The sequence below is a fragment of the Bombina bombina genome, chromosome 1 (genome assembly GCF_027579735.1).
Source record: "Bombina bombina isolate aBomBom1 chromosome 1, aBomBom1.pri, whole genome shotgun sequence".
NCBI lineage: Eukaryota > Metazoa > Chordata > Amphibia > Anura > Bombinatoridae > Bombina > Bombina bombina.
Genome location: NC_069499.1, coordinates 1,146,017,281 through 1,146,037,345, shown reverse-complemented (window position 1 = coordinate 1,146,037,345; position 20,065 = coordinate 1,146,017,281). Strand labels below are relative to the sequence as shown.

General features: G+C 43.3%; 1 protein-coding gene across 1 annotated transcript in view; it reads right to left on the bottom strand.

Annotated features, from left to right (window-relative positions):
- Positions 1–1,678: 1,678 nt before the first annotated feature.
- TUBG1 (tubulin gamma 1) overlaps positions 1,679–20,065 on the bottom strand; it is a 108,494-nt gene continuing 90,107 nt past the window's right edge. Inside the window, exon 11 of the mRNA XM_053699350.1 lies at positions 1,679–2,431. Coding sequence (XP_053555325.1) covers positions 2,234–2,431 — 198 coding nt within the window. The 3' untranslated portion in view covers positions 1,679–2,233. The remainder of the gene's footprint in view (positions 2,432–20,065) is intronic.

Genomic DNA, 20,065 nt, shown 5'->3' with positions numbered 1-20,065 from the left:
AGCCATCGATTTTAGTAACGGTTGCTAAAATCATTTTCCTCTTACAAACAGAAATCTTCATCTCTTTTCTGTTTCAGAGTAAATAGTACATACCAGCACTATTTTAAAATAACAAACTCTTGATTGAAGAATAAAAACTACATTTAAACACCAAAAAACTCTAAGCCATCTCCGTGGAGATGTTGCCTGTACAACGGCAAAGAGAATGACTGGGGAAGGCGGAGCCTAGGAGGGATCATGTGACCAGCTTTGCTGGGCTCTTTGCCATTTCCTGTTGGGGAAGAGAATATCCCACAAGTAAGGATGACGCCGTGGACCGGACACACCTATGTTGGAGAAAAATAATTACTTTTGAAGAGGGCCGCCAGAGAGCGGGGTATTAGAATTTCATCGCTATATTAAAAAGTTAGAGCATATCTTTATTAGAATGGATGAATTAAAGTCCATCTAAAATATTGTGTTAATATACAGATTGGAAACTTTACCCATCACATCAAGGTTAGGGCTTTAAGATACTGCTGCATTTAACAGGAGAGGACACATAGATTGTGAGTGGCTGCATAGCTCCAGTACTGAAGTGGGGTCCAACACAAGATTAGAAAACAATAAATAAGAGTTAAACTTTAAGATTAAATTTATAGGAAATTCCAAATGCATAATTTTGATATAGAAAGGCACACATACCTTAAAGTCGGAGCTCAGTGCTCTCCACAGAAACTAATTTAATGGGCACACCACCCAGTTGATTTTATGGTCCACCCAGCTAATATTTAAAAGGGACAGTAAACGTTGTAGACTATGTGCAGAATAATGTAACATAGGGATAAGCCTTCTGTTTGAAAGGAAATTTAAAAACAAAATTTAAGGGCTAAAACTATACCTACCCAGTTGGTGAAGCCATCTACTTCAGCTCAGCAGTTTGTTTTTTAACTACTAACTACTTTAACTACTAACTACTGTGTGGGTGATCACGTAATTCAACTACATGTAGCAACACAACTGCTCTACCTAGGCAAGGAGCGAGCTACACATAGTTGAAGTGAAATCAAGAGTGCTGTGATTTGACAGTGAGCCCATGACATGCTATTTAAAAAAATTGATGCGGCGAAGAGGATGACTGATGAGGTAGGTATAGTTTAAGTCCGTAGTATTTTTTTTTTAAACAATGTCTTTTCAGAAGGAAACATGGTGCAAAATTATGTAACATTGTCTACGTTTACTGTCCCTTTAAGACAATATTAAAATTTGTTAATGTTAGTTTCATAACGTTAAAATATTGCAAAAGTACCCCGCTTCATCAGGCCTCCCATAGCAACATTTTCTGAGAACACGGTTAGCTGTTGTACTCACACATCCAGTAAGAGAGCTTGATGTATATCCTCAAAAAAATGCGCCAGGTTACTTTTTTTTGCTTGTGTGCGCATACATTTTGGTGAATCTGATTAGCACCCAGTGTGTCTAGGCTCTCAAAAAAGGGAATATTAATTTAAAGGCTTTTCAGTCTACACCTAAAGAACTAAAAACGCACAAATAACCTATATCCTGCTCAGAAATCACCAAACCAGGTCTCCATATAAACATCCCTAGTGAGAAAAAAAAAAACTGCTTTAGTGCCAAATAAATCTCCTAGAGGGATAGAATACATACAATTTACCAAAGAGTAACAGTTCTCTAAATATTTCAGGAGCAGCTCGGAAACCTTTAATGCATGAACTACAAACATTTTTATTTCCATAAATATTAGAGAACATCTACCAGAACAGCATAAAAGGCATTTTGTAGAGCAGGTTGTTGATATTTCAAGTGCCACAATGACCAGTTACTGAAATTTTCAAACTATCAGCAAAAAGAAACCAAAACAATTGTATGAGTCTTCTACATAGAAAAACTGTGTTCCTCTGAAGCAGTGACAGTTTTTAAGAGAGTGGATTTACTGTGCCTCAAGCAAGGAAATGGTGCCAGGTACAGGCAACACAAACTGGTTGTCTCACTGGGGCCTTCTAATTCACTTAATATAATAGATGATCTACCAATACTGGTGCACAATATAGAACATGCTTTTATGATCCAATGCGGCTATGCAGTGCAGTGCAACATCTTGCTTTCAGCATGTGGAGTAGTTTCAGCCTAAAAAGTAGCTGGGAGATACTTTTAGAGAAAATATTCCTTTTCAGTCCTGTGTTTTTAAGTAACATGAACAATGAGTTGTGGTGTAAGGATTCCCCAATACACCTCACTTATCCTGAGTACCCCATGAGATGTAGTCTGGGCGGGTGGCTGCATGGTATTCATCCACAAGCTGCTGAACAATCTCCCTAGAGTTGTCCAACTCATCAAAGTTGTCTTTGAAGATATCCTCCTTACGGAACTGTTCCAGGAAAGCCTCACGCTTTCTTAGTTTGTCATACTGCCGGCATGTCCTCTCAAACAGCTGAGGAATCAGAGCAGAGAATACTTATAAAACAACATAGGATGACAGAATAAACCACTGAATTACACATTTAAGTACATCTTTTTTGTTGACACTATGTAATATAAAAGTTTAGTCTTGACATGAAAACATCACTTTTCTGTTGGTCTATTGGACTGCCATGTAATTGCATGTTTGGGCGCTCACTTTCCTTTATTAAACTGGGTAAATTAATTTTAATTAGATGTCCATATAAACAATTTTTCTAAAATCGGACATTAAACTCAAAATGTAATTTCCCATAAAATGTTTAATTATGCATAGTGGGAAAAAAATAAAACTACATTTCAGAGGCGGTTCAACAGTATGTTTCCCAAACTTTGCAACATATTTCATTTTTAATTTTGTCTCATTTTCCTGAAATTTAACTTTTTTTTCTAAATTTCACTGAGGTTCTATAAACAAATGATTTCCCATCATTTATCTTCTGCTGATAATTAGGGAAGATAAAAAAAAAAAAAACAATTTATGTAAGAACTTTTAATACATACATAATACATAAATACATAATTTATGTAAGAACCTGATAAATTAATTTCTTTCATTTTGGCAAGAGTCCATGAGCTAGTGACATATGGGATATTCAATCCTACCAGGAGGGGCAAAGTTTCCCAAACCTCAAAATGCCTATAAATACACCCCTCACCACACCCACAATTCAGTTTAACGAATAGCCAAGTAGTGGGGTGATAAAGAAAGGAGTAAAAAGAATCAAAGGAATTTGGAAATAATTGTGCTTTATACAAAAAAAAAAAAAGGGGAAATTTTATATCTTATGGTAAATTTTCCTCGTAACAGGCTTACGTGCCTGAATTAACGTATCTATGACTGATCAGAAAAACCTAGCTTAGATAAAATTAAGCATTCAATCTCCAAGCAGTCAGCTGCAGAGAAACTAGATTAAGATGATGAAAGGGACCCTGAATGAGAAGGTTTTTCCTCAATGGGAGCTTCCACGGTGGCTGAGATGACATGTCCACCAGATCGGCATACCAAATCCTGCGAGGTCACGCAGGGGCGATGAGGATCACCAATGCCCTCTCCTGTTTGACTCGAGCAATCATCCGTGGAAGGAGAGCAAATGGAGGGAACACATAAGCTAGGCTGAAAGACCAAGGCACTGCCAAGGCATCTAACAGCTTGGCCTGGGGATCCCTGCACCAGTATCTCGGAAGCTTGCATACTGGCGAGATGCCATGAGATCCAACTCCGGCCTGCCCCATCTGAGAATCGGGTTGGAAAATACCTCCGGATGGAGTTCCCACTCCCCCGGATGAAATGTCTGTCTGCTCAGAAAATCTGCTTCCCAGTTTTCCACCCCTGGGATGTGTATCGCAGACAGATGACAAGAGTGAGACGCCGCCCACCGAATTATCTTGGCTACTTCTGTCATCGCTAAGGAACTTCTTGTTCCTCCCTTATGATTGATGTAAGCTACCGTTATGTTGTCCGACTGGAATCTGATGAATTGGACCGAAGCCAACTGAGGCCAAGCCCAAAGCGCATTGAATATTGCTCTCAACTCTAGGATATTGATGGGAAGAAGAGACTCCGCCTGAGTCCATACACCCTGAGCCCTTAGGGGGTTCCAGACTGCTCCCCATCCTAACAGGCTGGCATCCGTTGTCACGATCAACCATGTGGGTCTGCGGAAGCATGTCCCCTGGGATAGATGATCCAGCGACAACCACCATAGAAGAGAGTCCCTTGTCTCCTGATCTAGATCTTTTTGAGGAGATAAATCTGTATAATCTCCATTCCACTGCCTGAGCATGCTTAATTGCAGAGGCCTGAGATGAAAACAAGCAAACGGAATGATGTCCATTGCCGCCACGATCAATCCGATTACTTCCATGCACTGAGTCACTGACGGACGAGGATTGGACTGAATGGCTTGACACGTATTGAGAATTTTTTATTTTCTGATTTCCGTCAGAAAAATCTTCATCGAAATAGAGTCGATTACAGTTCCCAGAAAGGGTACTCAGTCTGAGGCACTAACTCTTTTCCAGGTTTACCTTCCACCCGTGGGTCCTTAGGAAGGAAAGTACAGTGTCGGTATGGGACCTTGTCAGTTGAAATGATGACGCCTGGATCAGTATGTCGTCTAGATAAGGCGCCACCGTGATGCCCTGTGGCCTAGAACCGCCAATAAAGACCCGAGAACTTTTGTGAAAATCCTGGGCGCCGTGGCCAGACCGAAAGGAAAAGCCACAAACTGAAAATGTTTGTCCAGAAAGGCAAACCTCAGGAACTTGTGATGATCTCTGTGGATAGGAACATGAAGATATGCATCATTTAGATCCACCGTTGTCATAAATTGACCCTCCTGGATCAATGGAAGAATGGTACGAGTAGTTTCCATCTTGAAAGACGGAACTCTGAGAAACTTGTTTAGACTCTTGAGATCTAAGATAGGTCTGAAAGTTCCCTCTTTTTTGGGAACTATAAACAGATTTGAATAAAATCCCTGTCCCTGAATAGGAACGGGACAGATTACTCCCATGGAGGAGAGGTCTCCTACACAGCGTATCTGGTCTACAGACAATCGAGAAAGAAGAAACCTTGATCTGGGGGAAGAATTTCTGAATTCCAGCTTGTATCCCTGAGACACTCTCTCTAATGCCCAGGGATCCTGAACATCTCTCATCCAAGCCTGGATGAAGAAAGACAGTCTGCCCCCTACTAGATCCGGTCCCGGATTGGGGGCCAACCCTTCATGCTGACTTGGGAGCAGCAGCAGGCTTCTTGGATGGTTTACCCTTCTTCCAAGACTGGTTTGGTCTCCAGGTAGCTTTGGGTTGCGAAAAGTTACCTTCCTGTTTAGAGGAAGAGGAAGGGGGGATTCCCTTAAAGTTTCGAAAGGAACGAAAAAAAGGAAATTTATGCTTACCTGATAAATATACGATATGTGTCATGAGCGCTTCCGTTCATCGCCGTGTCGCCGCGGCTCCCGGAACTCCTCTGTGTCTCTGACGTCATGTTGCTTAGCAACATGACGCTTTCTCTCACACCCCTCTGATGACGGTTACGCTCCTGCCCTTTAAATCTCGGCGGGAGATCTGAATCTGGGCCCGTTTGTTTGTTTCCCTGGATTGTGAGTACCATATCAGTTTTATTCTTCTGTGTACCGACTTCTGCCTGCCTGACCAAGCCTCTTGCCTAATCCCTACTTGCTGATATTTGGACATTGACTTCTGCCTGCCTGACCTTGCCTGTAGCTATTACCCTTTTGCTGACACTTGGATGCCGACTTCTGCTTGCCTGACCCTGTCTTTTGCCTATACCTTTTGCTGATATTTGGATGCCGACTTCTGCCTGCCTGACCTTGCTTTGGCCTTTACCTTTAAACCTATTCTTTGTTAAACAAGACCTGCTTAAAGGGACATTTTACTTTTACAAGCTGCAAAAGAGAACTTTGCCTTTCTGTTTGTTATACACCTGCTTAAAAGGGACATTTACTTTTACAAGCTGCAAAAGAGAACTTTGCCTTTCTGTTTGTTATACACCTGCTTAAAAGGGACATTTACTTTTTCAAGCTGCAAAAGAGAACTTTGCCTTTCTGTTTGTTATAAACCTGCTTAAAGGGACATTATACTTTTACAAGCTGCAAAAGAGAACTTTTCCTTTGTTTTACAAGCCTGCTAAAGAGGACCTTTTTCAGAAGCTTCAAAGTAAGAGCATTTCCTTTTTGTTCTTTGTACTACTTAAAGGGACGTTTTATCCTTTGTGGCTTTCCTGCATTCTGGAACAATATTCATTTTTGTTATCTTCTAATCTGCTTCCTGAGTGGGTCACGTCCTGGATATTTCTCAGTGTGCTAGCGTGTGCTTTCAATTCACGCTAGCAGTTGGGTTACATCCCGGATTGATTCCAGAGCGGCTGACAATATGACTAGTCAATGGATTTCATCCTTACTTATGGGATATCGCCTCCTGGTCAGCAGGAGGCGGCAAAGAGCACCACAACAGAGCTGTATATATAGCTCCTCCCTTCCATCCCACTCAAGTCATTAGACCGAAGTTAGGAAGAGAAAGTAAAAGCCAAGGTGCAGAGGTGACTGAAGTTAAACAAAAATAAGACCTGTCTTAGAAAATGACAGGGTGGGCCGTGGACTTGTCATATCGTACAAGAAATACATTTAAAAGGTAAGCATACATTTCCTTTTCTTTTACAAGATATGACGAGTCCACGGATTTCATCCTTACTTATGGGATACAATACCAAAGCTATAGGACATGGATGAAACGGAGGGACAAGACAGGAACCTAAACGGAATGCACCACTGCTTGAAGAACCTTTCTCCCAAAAACAGCCTCAGACGAGGCTAAAGTATCAAATTTGGAAAAAGTGTGAAGAGATGACCAAGTTGCAGCCTTGCAAACCTGTTCAACAGAAGCATCATTTTTAAATGCCCATGAGGAAGCCACAGCCCTAGTAGAATGAGCCGTAATTCTTTCAGGAGGCTGCTCTCCAGTAGTCTCATATGCAAAACGAATGATACTCTTCAGCCAGAAAGAGGTAGCCGTAGCTTTCTGAACCCTACGTTTCCTGGAAAAGACAACAAACAATGAAGATGATTGACGAAATTCTTTAGTCGCCTGCAAGTAAAACTTCAGGGCACGGACCACGTCCAAGTTATGTAACAGACCCTTCTTCTTAGAAGGATTAGGACACAATGAAGGAACAACAATATCCTGATTAATATTTTTTTTGGAAACAACCTTAGGAAGAAAACCAGGTTTGGTACGTAACACTACCTTATCAGCATGGAAAATAAGATGAGGAGAATCACATTGTAATACCGAAAGCTCAGAAACTCTGCGAGCAGAAGAAATAGCAACCAAAAAAAATAAAACTTTCCAAGATAATAACTTAATATCTATGGAATGCATAGGTTCAAACGGAACCCCTTGAAAAACATTAAGAACTAAATTCAAACTCCAGGGTGGAGCAATTGTTCTAAGCACAGGCCGGATTCTAGTCAGGGCCTGACAAAAATATTGAACATCTGCCAGATGCTTGGGTAGCAAAATAGACAAAGCAGAAATATGTCCCTTTAAGGAACTTGCTGACAACCCTTTCTCCAATCCTTCTTGGAGAAAAGATAAAATCCTGGGAATCCTAACCCTACTCCATGAGAAGCCCTTGGATTCACACCAATAAAGATATTTATGCCATATCTTATGGTAAATTTTTCTAGTAACAGGCTAGCGCGCCTGAATCAAGGTATCAATGACCGCATTTAAAATTAAGTGTTCAATCTCCAAGCAGTCAGCTGCAGAGAAAGTAGATTCGGATGATGGAAGGGTCCCCGAATGAGAAGGTCCTGCCTCAATGTAAGCTTCCACGGCGGCAGAGAGGACATGTCCACCAGATCGGCATACCAAGTCCTGCGAGGCCACGCAGGAGCAATTAGAATTACCGAAGACCTCTCCTGTTTGATGCGTGCAATCATCCGGGGAAGGAGAGCGAACGGTGGAAACATAAGCTAGGTTGAACAACCAAGGCATCTATCAGTTCGGCCTGAGGATCCCTGGACATGGATCCGTATCTTGGGAGCGTGGCATTCTGACGAGACGCCATCAGATCCAATTTCGGTCTGCCAAGACCTCCGGATGGAGTTCCCATTCCCCCGGATGAAACGTCTGTCTGCTCAAAAAATCCGCCTCCCAGTTGTCCACTCCTGGGATGTAGATTGCCGACAGATAACAGGAGTGAGCCTCCGCCCACCGAATTATCTTGGATACTTCTGTCATCGCTAAGGAACTCTTTGTTCTTTCCTGATGATTGATGTAAGCCACAGTCGTGATGTTGTCCAACTGAAATCGGATGAATTTGGCCGAAGCCAACTGAGGCCAAGCCTGAAGAGCATTGAATATTGCCCTCAACTCAATAATATTGATTGGAAGTAGAGACTCCGACCGAGTCCACGCACCCTGAGCCTTCATGGAATTCCAGACTGCACCCCATCCTAGTAGACTGGTGTCCGTTGTCACTATCACCCATGAGGGTCTGCGGAAGCACGTCCCTTGGGACAGAAGATCCAGCGACAACCACCAAAGAATAGAGTCTCTTGTCTCCTGATCCAGATCTATCAGAGGAGACAAATTTGCATAATCTCCATTCCACTGTCTGAGCATGCTCAGTTGTAGGTCTGAGATGAAAACTAGCAAACAGAATGATGTTAATTGCCGCCACCATCAATCCAATTACCTCCATGCACTGAGCCACTGATGGCAGAGGAATGGACTGAAGGGCTCGGCATATATTCAGAATCAACTTTCTGACCTCCGTCAAAAAGAGCTTCATGGATACCGAGTCTATTAGAGTTCCCAGGAAAGGAACCCTTGTCTGTGGAATTAATGAAGTCTTTTCTAGATTCACCTTCCACCCGTGATTCCTTAGAAAGGATAGAACAATGTCGGTATGAGACTGTCAGCTGATAAGACAACACCTGGATCAGAATATCGTCCATATAAGGCGCCACTGCAATGCCCCGCGGCCAGAGAACAGCCAGAAGAGTCCCTAGAACCTTTGTGAAGATCCTGGGTGCCATGGCCAACCCGAAAGGAAGGGCCACGAACTGAAAATGTTTGTCCAGAAAGGCAAACCTCAGGAACTGATGATGATCTCTGTGGATAGGAATATGAAGATATGCATCCTTTAAGTCCACGGTAGTCATATATTAACCCTCCTGGAGACTATTCGGACAATTCTTCCATTGATCCATCTTGAAGGATGGGACTCTGAGAAACTTGTTTAGACTCTTGAGATCTAAAATGGGTCGGAACGTTCCCTCTTTTTTGGGAACCACAAAAAGATTTGAGTAAAACCCCTGCCCCTGTTCCCGTATTGGAAAGGGACAAATTACTCCCATAGTGGAGAGGTCTTTTACACAATGTAAGAACGCCTCTCTTTTTATCTGGTCTACAGACAATCGTGAAAGAAGAAACCTTCCCCTTGGGAGGGAATTTCTGAAACTCCAGCTGATACCCCTGGGACACTATTTCTAGTTTCCAGGGATCCTGAACGTCTTATCCAAGCCTGGACAAAGAGAGAAAGTCTGCCCCCTACTAGATCCGGTCCCGGATCGGGGGCCACCCCTTCATGCTGTCTTGGGAGCAGCAGCAGGCTTCTTGGGTTGTTTACCCTTGTTCCAAGTCTGGTTGGGTCTCCAGACGGATTTGGCTTGTGCAAAATTCCCTTCCCGTTTAGCGGAAGAAGAGGGGACTCGCTTGAAATTTCGAAAGGAACGAAAATTACTCTGTCTACCCCTCTGCTTAGATGTTTTATCCTGAGGTAGGAGGTGACCCTTACCTCCTGTAATGTCAGAAATTATCTCTTTCATGTCAGGCCTGAATAGGGTCTTTCCCTTGAAAGGAATAGCCAAAAGCTTGGATTTTAGAGGACACATCCACAGACCAAGATTTTAACCATAAGGCTCTGCGCGCTAAAATGGCAAAACCTGCATTCTTAGCCGCCAATTTGGCGATTTGAAAGGCGGCATCTGTAACAAAAGAATTAGCCAGCTTAAGAGCCTTGATTCTATCCATTATCTCCTCTAAAGAAGTCTCAGTCTTAAGAGACTCTTCTAAGGTGTCAAACCAAAAGGCAGCCGCAGTTGTGACTGGTACAATGCAAGTCATTGGTTGTAAGAGAAACCCTTGATGAACAAATAGCTTTTTAAGAAGACCCTCCAACTTATTATCCATAGGGTCTTTGAAAGCACAACTGTCCTCAATAGGGATAGTCGTACGCTTAGCTAGGGTAGATATAGCTCCCTCCACCTTAGGGACCGTTTGCCAAGAATCCCGAACGGTGTCAGCTATAGGGTACATTTTCTTAAAAACAGAGGAAGGTGAGAACGGGATACCCGGTCTTTCCCATTTCCGTGTAACAATTTCCGTAATTCTCTTAGGAACCGGAAAGACATCAGCGTAAGAAGGAACTTCTAAGTATTTGTCCATCTTACACAATTTCTCTGGAGGTACCACAATAGTGTCACAGTCGTCCAGAGTCATCAAAACCTCCCGCAGCAACAGTTGGAGGTGTTCAAGTTTAAATCAGAAGGACATGATGTCCGAATCTTTCGGAGGTAATGCACTTCCTGAGTCAGACAGTTCCCCCTCAGAAAGGGTCTCCCTACCCACCAACTCAGATCCCTGGGAGGGGACATCAGAGATAGCTATCAAAGCATCAGAAGTCACAGGAACCACATGGGTTTCTGTCCTGCAGCGTTTGCCTTCTAACCCTGGCAACTTGGATACAACTTCTGTGAGAGTAGATGACATAACTGCAGCCATATCCTGCAAAGTGAAAGTAGACGCCATTGAAGAACATGGCGTCATTTGAGTGGGCGTTAAAGGCTGTGACGCTTGGGGAGAAAGTTGCGGCATACCCTGAATCTCATCAGTCTGAGCACATTCTTTAGACATATTTATAAAAAAATATTTTCTCTTTACATTGTAAGGCTCTCTCAATACAAGAGTCACAAAGTGTAACAGGGGGTTCCACAATGGCATTTAAACACATGGGACATGTACTTTGTTCAAGATCATCCATGATAGCAGAAGTACAAAAAACTAGCTAACTTGGTCGGGAGGAAAACAAAAAGTATATATATATCTGTATGCTTGAAAAATATATATAACCATATACTTAAAGAAAAAATGAGTGCACTGTTTCTTTAATGTTAATTTGAAAAGAAAAACACATAAGCAGAATAAATTTAGCAAGTGACGGTTCCGAGCAGGAAGACAGTTATTTCCCAAAACAAAATTAGAAACTTATCAGTCACCTTGACGCAGCTCTGCTGCGGCTCCTACCTGCCTCCACTGACCAAGGTTAAAGTCCCTGAACCGGAGTGTCTAAGATCGCTTGTGTAAGCGTAGGAAGAAGCGCACCTAAAGGCCGTAATGACGATCGGAACACATCCAGCAACAACTGCGTGAAACCGCGCCAATACAACACCCCGCCCATCGTGGGCGACCGAACCCGGGAAAATAAGACACATGCCTATACAAGCCAAAGCCCCGGAGTCTATTAGACACAAATCTCCTATAGCTCCGTAACTCTCCCAACGTCAGCCTTTCTTCATTAGAGGAGAAATCGCCCGTATATACAGTACATGTTAAAATAACATCCCAGCGCTTCTAGGTTAATCATGCTAGAGTGTCTGAATAAAGCTTTTCACATATTGCCTTCTTACATCCCAGCACTTCCAGGTTAATTTCAGATATGCTAGAGTGTCTGGATAAAGCTCTATGTTGGTTCTCATACTTTTTATCACTAATGAGGATCGACATACTAGCAACAGGAAGCCTTAACATAGCCCCTGAAGAAAAAATGAAAGCACAGTCAGTTCTGAGATATGTCACTTTTTTTTCTACAGTGCAAAGCCCCAGAAAAAAACTGCACTTACCTGCATGCTGAGGAACAGCATGAGAGACTCAGTGTCAGGGGTTCCAACCATTCCTCCTGAGGTCCTGTGAATATAGAAGGGCCTTAGTAAAAGTTTCTCTAAGACCATTACAGAATAGCAGCATCATTATGGGAGGCACAGAGGGGCCAACAACCCTCCAGTTTCCAGAAAAAAACATAATCCAGAGGCTGCTCAGTAGAAAAATAGTACACTTTGGCACCATTTGAAAATAAAAAACTCTTGCTTGAAGAATCTAAACTAACATCTCACTTCACCTCTTCCTATCACTAACGCAGGCAACGAGAATGACTGGGGTGGGAGAGAAGGGAGGAGCTATATATACAGCTCTGCTGTGGTGCTCTTTGCCTCCTCCTGCTGACCAGGAGGAGATATCCCATAAGTAAGGATGAAATCCGTGAACTCATCATCTCTTGTAAAAGAAATTACTCTGTCAACATCTCTGTTTGGACTTCTTATCTTGAGGGAAATAATTTCCTTCAAGTCAGGGCCGAACAGGGTCTCACCATTGTAAGGAATGGCCAAAAGCTTAGACGACACATCCGCAGAGCAAGATTTCAACCATAAGGCTCTGCGTGCTAAGATGGAAAATCCTGAACTCTTAGCCGCCAATTTGGTAATCTGCAAAGTAGCATCTGTAATAAATGAATTAGCTAATTTGAGAGCTTTAATCCTATCCTGAATTTCTTCCAAAGAAGTCAGTTTTAAGAGATTCTTCCAAAGCATCAAACCAATAAGCAGCCGCAGTTGTACCGTAACAATGCAGGCCGCCGGATGCAATAGCAACCCCTGATGAACAAAGATCTTTTTAAAGTAGACCCTCCAATTTCTTATCCATAGGGTCTTTGAAGGCACAGCTATCCTCGATAGGGATAGTAGTTCTTTTGGCCAAGGTGGAAATAGCTCCCTCCACCTTAGGGACAGTCTGCCATCCCAACACACTGATTAAGCAAAAGCAGCTGACACCGGAGTATTATAACAAAAAATCCTGAGTGCCGATCCCCAGCGTCTAACCCACAGTTAGGTAGCGTGTATAACACTATACTGTATTTCCCACTGTCTGTCAAACAGGGCCATTAGTCAAGAAGGCCCATAACATTACGGTCTGGACAGTACAAGTCACTGAGTAATGAGGGGAACCTTTACCCACAGTTGTCAATAAAGACCCCAGGTGAATGACCCCTCACATCAGATAGGGAAAACAGTCTATTCTGAGTTATTTATGTCATAGAATGTAAGGACCGCACATACCTCTATGCTGAGCGACAGAATGACTTGTCCCACACGATCAAGAGGTCCTTCTTCTCCTGTAGGTCTGTGGGAACAAACAGGGTCTTCGATAATATCTGCTAAGACCATAATCTGCAGGGCAGCACATAGTATGGGAGGCGCAGAGAGAATGAAATCCCACCAGTTCCCATTGCTTAAAAGCCACCTGAAGCTCTATTCTAGAGGCTGACTAGGAATACGGCTACACCCCGAGTAAAATAGCACTCACTGGTACCATTTTAAAAATAATAAACTCTTGATTGAAGAATCTAAACTAACCTCACTTTACCTCTTCCTATCACTAACACAGGCAAAGAGAATGACTGGAGTGGGAGGGAAGGGAGGAGCTATATACAGCTCTGCTGCAGTGCTCTTTGGCTCCTCCTGCTGACCAGGAGGCGATATCCCACAAGTAAGGATGAAATCTGTGGACTCATCGTATCTTTAAAAAGAAATTATAACCACCATAAAAAGGGTGGGCCTCATGGACTCTTGCCAATATGAAAGAAATGAATTTATCAGGTAAGTTCTTACATAAATTATGTTTTCTTTCATGTAATTGGCAAGAGTCCATGAGCTTGTGACGTATGGGATAGCAATACCCAAGATGTGGAACTCCACACAAGAGTCACTAGAGAGGGAGGGATAAAATAAAAACAGCCATTTTCCGCTGAAAAAATTAAATCCACAACCAAAAAATTAAGTTTTTTCTCATAAATGAAAGAAAAAAAAAAAACAACTTAAAACTTATGTTTTTAAGCAGAAGAATCAAACTGAAACAGCTGCCTGAAGAACTTTTCTACCAAAAACTGCTTCCGAAGAAGCAAAATACATCAAAACGGTAGAATTTAGTAAATGTATGCAAAGACCACCAAGTTGCTGCTTTGCAAATCTGATCAACTGAAGCTTCATTCTTAAAAGCCCACAAAGTAGAGACTGATCTGGTAGAATGAGCTTTAACTATAAGGCGGGGCTTGACTCGACACCAAATAAGCTTGATGAATCAAAAGCTTTAACCAAGATGCCAAGGAAATGGCAGAAGCCTTCTGACCTTTCCTAGAACCAGAAAAGATAACAAATAGACTAGAAGTCTTCCTGAAATCGTTAGTAGCTTCGACATAATATTTCAAAGCTCTTACCACATCCAAAGAATGTAAGGATCTCTCCAAAGAATTCTTAGGATTAGGAAACAAAGGAGGGACAACAATTTCTCTATTTATGTTGTTAGAATTTACAACCTTAGGTAAGAATTCAAATGTAGTCCGCAAAACCGCCTTATCCTGATGAAAAATCAGAAAAGGAGATTCACAAGAAAACAGAATTTATGCTTACCTGATAAATTTCTCTCTCTTACGGTGTATCCGGTCCACGGCTTCATCCTTACTTGTGGGATATTCTCAATCCCTACAGGAAGTGGCAAAGAGCACACAGCAGAGCTGTCCATATAGCTCCCCTCAAGCTCCGCCCCCCCCAGTCATTCGACCGACGGTTAGGAGAAAAAGGAGAACCATAGGGTGCAGTGGTGACTGTAGTTTACAAAAAATAAATTTAAACCTGACTAAATTGCCAGGGTGGGCCGTGGACCGGATACATCGTAAGAGAAAGAAATTTATCAGGTAAGCATAAATTCTGTTTTCTCTTACATTGGTGTATCCGGTCCACGGCTTCATCCTTACTTGCGGGAACCAATACCAAAGCTTTAGGACACTGATGAAGGGAGGGAACAAGTCAGGTAACCTAAACGGAAGGCACCACTGCTTGTAAAACCTTTCTCCCAAAAATAGCCTCCGAAGAAGCAAAAGTATCGAATTTGTAAAATATGGCAAATGTATGCAGTGAAGACCATGTCGCTGCCTTACAGATCTATTCAACAGAAGCCTCATTCTTGAAAGCCCATGTGGAAGCCACAGCTCTAGTGGAATGAGCTGTAATACGTTCAGGAGGCTGCCTTCCGGCAGTCTCATAAGCCAACTGGATGATGCTTTTCAGCCAGAAAGATAGAGAGGTAGCAGTTGCTTTTTGACCTCTCCTCTTGCCAGAATAGACGACAAACAAGGACGATGTTTGTCTGAAGTCTTTAGTTGCTTTTAGATAAAACTTTAAAGCACGAACTACATCAAGGTTGTGTAACAGACGTTCCTTGTTAGAAACTGGATTAGGACATAGAGAAGGAACAACTATTTCCTGGTTAATATTCTTATTGGAAACCACTTTTGGAAGAAAACCAGGTTTGGTACGTAAAACGACCTTATCTGTATGGAACACCAGATAGGGTGAATCACACTGCAAAGCAGACAATTCAGAAACTCTTCTAGCAGAAGAAATAGCTACCAAAAACAAAACTTTCCAAGATAGCAACTTAATATCTATGGAATGTAGAGGTTCAAATGGAACCCCTTGAAGAACTGAAAGAACTAAATTTAGACTCCATGGAGGAGGCAAAGGTCTGTAGACAGGCTTAATTCTGACTAAAGCCTGTACGAACGCCTGAACATCTGGCACGGCTGCCAGACGCTTATGCAACAGGACAGAGCAGATATCTGTCCCTTTAGAGAACTAGCTGCCAACCCTTTCTCCAATCCTTCTTGGAGAAAGGATAGTAACCTTGGAATCCTAATCTTACTCCATGAGTAACCCTTGGATTCGCAACAACCAAGATATTTCCGCCAAATCTTATGGTAAATTTTCCTGGTAACAGGCTTTCTCTGATTCAGAGAACCCACGCTTAGCTAGAATTAAGCGTTCAATCTCCAAGCAGTCAGTTGCAGAGAAACTAGATTTGGATGCTTGAATGGACCTTGGATTAGAAGGTCCTGTCTCAAAGGTAGCTTCCATGGTGAAGCCGATGACATATCCACCAGGTCTGCATACCAAGTCCTGCGTGGCCACGCAGGAGCTATCAGGATTACCGAAGCCTTCTCCTGCTTGATTCTGGCTACTAGCCTAGGGAGAAGAGGAAACGGTGGAAAGACATAAGCTAGATTGAACGACCAAGGCGCCACTAAGGCATCTACCAATGTCGCCTTGGGATCCCTGGACCTGGACCCGTAACGTGGAACCTTGGAGTTCTGGCGTGACGCCATCAGATCCAGATCTGGGAAGCCCCATAGTTGGGTTAACTGGGCAAAAACCTCCGGGTGGAGTTCCCACTCCCCCGGATGGAAAGTCTGACGACTCAGATAATCCGCCTCCCAGTTGTCCACTCCTGGTATGTGAATTGCGGATAGATGGCAGGAGAGATCCTCTGCCCATTTGATGATCTTGGATACCTCCCTCATGCCAGGGAACTCTTTGTTCCTCCCTGATGATTGATGTACGCTAAAGTCGTCATGTTGTCCGACTGAAATCTGATGAATTTGGCCTCTGCTAGCTGAGGCCAGGCCTGGAGCGCATTGAATATCGCTCTCAATTCCAAAATGTTTATCGGGAGAAGAGATTCTTCCCGAGACCATAGACCCTGAGCTTTCAGGGAGTCCCAGACCGCACCCCAGCCTAAGAGGCTGGCGTCGGTCGTGACAATGATCCACTCCGGTCTGCGGAAACTCATTCCCTGAGACAGGTGATCCTGAGACAACCACCAGAGGAGTGAGTCTCTGGTTTTCTGGTCCATTTGTATCTGGGGAGACAAATCTGCATAATCCCCATTCCACTGTTTGAGCATGCACAGTTGCAGTGGTCTTAGATGAATTTGAGCAAAAGGAACCACATCCATTGCCGCAACCATTAGACCTATTACCTCCATGCACTGAGCCACAGAAGGCTGAGGAATGGCATGAAGAACTCGACAAGTGTTCGAAAGTTTTGACTTCCTGACCTCCGTCAGAAAGATTTTCATTTCTACTGAGTCTATTATTGTTCCCAGGAAGGGAACCCTTGTGAACGGGGACAGAGAACTTTTTTCTACGTTCACCTTCCACCCGTGAGACCTTAGAAAGGCCAGAACAATGTCCGTATGAGCCTTTTCTCTGTGAAAGGACGACGCTTGTATTAGGATGTTGTCTAGGTAAGGTGCTACTGCAATGCCCCTTGGTCTTAGTACCGCTAGAAGGGACCCTAGCACCTTTGTGAAAATTCTGGGAGCAGTGGCCAACCCGAAGGGAAGAGCCACGAACTGGTAATGCTTGTCCAGAAAGGCGAACCTCAGGAACTGATGGTGATCTTTGTGGATAGGAATATGCAGGTACGCATCCTTTAAATCCACGGTAGTCATATATTGACCCTCCTGGATCATTGGTAAGATTGTCCGAATGGTTTCCATTTTGAATGATGGAACTCTGAGGAATTTGTTTAGGATCTTTAAGTCCAGTATTGGCCTGAAAGTTCCTTCCTTTTTGGGAACTACAAACAGGTTTGAGTAAAAACCCAGTCCTTGTTCTGCTGTTGGAACTGGGTGTATCACTCCCATTTTTAGAAGGTCTTCTACGCAAAGTAAGAATGCCTGTCTCTTTGTCTGGTCTAAAGACAAGCGAGAAATGTGGAACCTTCCCCTTGGAGGAAGGTCCTTGAATTCCAGAAGGTACCCCTGAGTGACAATTTCTAACGCCCAGGGATCCGGAACATCTCTTGCCCAGGCCTGAGCAAAGAGAGAAAGTCTGCCCCCTACTAGATCCGGTCCCGGATCGGGGGCTACCCTTTCATGCTGTCTTGGTAGCAGCAGCAGGCTTCTTGGCCTGTTTACCCTTGTTCCAGCCTTGCAGGGGTTTCCATGCTGGTTTAGACTGGGAAGCGTTACCCTCTTGCTTAGTGGCTGTAGAGGTAGAAGCAGGTCCGTTCCTGAAATTGCGAAAGGAACAAAAATTACACTTGTTTTTAGCTTTGAAAGGTCTATCTTGTGGAAGGGCATGGCCCTTTCCCCCAGTGATATCTGAAATAATCTCTTTCAACTCTGGTCCGAATAGGGTCTTACCCTTGAAAGGAATATTAAGCAATTTTGTTTTGGACGACACATCCGCCGACCAAGATTTTAGCCAAAGCGCTCTGCGCGCCATGATTGCAAAACCAGAATTTTTCGCTGCTAATTTAGCTAACTGAAAAGCGGCATCTGTAATGAAAGAATTAGCCAACTTCAGGGCATGAATTCTGTCCATGACCTCATCGTAAGAAGTCTCCTTCTGGAGCGAGTTTTCTAGTTCCTCAAACCAAAAAGCCGCTGCAGTGGTTACAGGAATAATGCAAGAAATTGGTTGAAGAAGAAAACCTTGTTGAACAAATATTTTCTTAAGTAAACCTTCTAATTTTTTATCCATAGGATCTTTGAAATCGCAACCGTCTTCTATTGGTATAGTCGTGCGCTTAGCTAGTGTTGAAACGCGCGTCCCTTCTGGGGTCAACAATGGGGAATGTTTTCTTAAATATAGGGGGGGGGGGGAACAAAGGGTACACCAGGCCTCTCCCACTCCCTAGTCACGATATCCGCCACCCTCTTAGGTATCTGAAACGCGTCCGTGTGTACCGGGACCTCTAAGAATTTGTCCATTTTACACAATTTTTCTGGGACCACCAAGGGGTCACAATCATCAAGTGTAGCCAGGACCTCCTTAAGCAGGGCGCGGAGGTGTTCTAGCTTAAATTTAAATGCTATGGTATCTGGCTCTGCCTGTTGAGAAACCTTTCCTGTGTCAGAAATTTCTCCCTCAGACAGGCCCTCCCTCACCGCCAAGTCAGATTGTTGTGAGGGCACTACAGATAAATTATCCGCTGCTTCTGATTGCTCATTTTCTGTATTTAAAACTGAGCTATCGCGCTTCCTTGGAAATGCTGGCAGTTTGGATAAAAATGCTGCGAGAGAATTATCCATTACTGCTGCTAACTGTTGCAAAGTAATAGGGATCGATGCGCTAGAGGTACTGGGCATCGCTTGCGCGGGCATAACTGGTGTCGACACAGAAGGAGAGGATAGAGTACTATCCTCACTACCTTCAGCTAAAGAAACATCTTGGGCTACATTTTTAATTGTCACTGTATGGTCCTTAAACTGCTTGGACACTATAGCACACTTCAAACATAAATTCAATGGGGGTACCGCCATGGCTTTTAAACATATAGAACAAGGGATATCTGAAGGCTCAGACATGTTTGACATGTCTTTAAATAATAAAAGTGCACACTTTATTACCAAAACATCAAATAAACATCCGATCTTAATGAAATTTTCACCACATTATCCTAATGCTTTGAAAAGATTGCACACAAATTTTCAGATCAATTAACCCCTTAATGCCCAAACCGGAGCTAAAAAACAGAATTTATGCTTACCTGATAAATTTCTTTCTCCAACGGTGTGTCCGGTCCACGGCGTCATCCTTACTTGTGGGAATATTCTCTTCCCCAACAGGAAATGGCAAAGAGCACAGCAAAAGCTGCCCATATAGCCCCTCAGGCTCCGCCCCCCAGTCATTCGACCGACGGTTAGGAGAAAAAAAGGAGAAACTATAGGGTGCTGTGGTGACTGTAGTGTATAGAGAAAGAAATTTTTCAAACCTGATTAAAAAACCAGGGCGGGCCGTGGACCGGACACACCGTTGGAGAAAGAAATTCATCAGGTAAGCATAAAATCTGTTTTCTCCAACATTGGTGTGTCCGGTCCACGGCGTCATCCTTACTTGTGGGAACCAATACCAAAGCTTTAGGACACGGATGAAGGGAGGGAGCAAATCAGGTTACCTAAACAGAAGGCACCACGGCTTGCAATACCTTTCTCCCAAAAATAGCCTCCGAAGAAGCATAAGTATCAAATTTGTAAAATTTGGCAAAAGTGTGCAGAGAAGACCAAGTCGCTGCCTTACATATCTGGTCAACAGAAGCCTCGTTCTTGAAGGCCCATGTGGAAGCCACAGCCCTAGTGGAGTGAGCTGTGATTCGTTCAGGAGGCTGCCGTCCGGCAG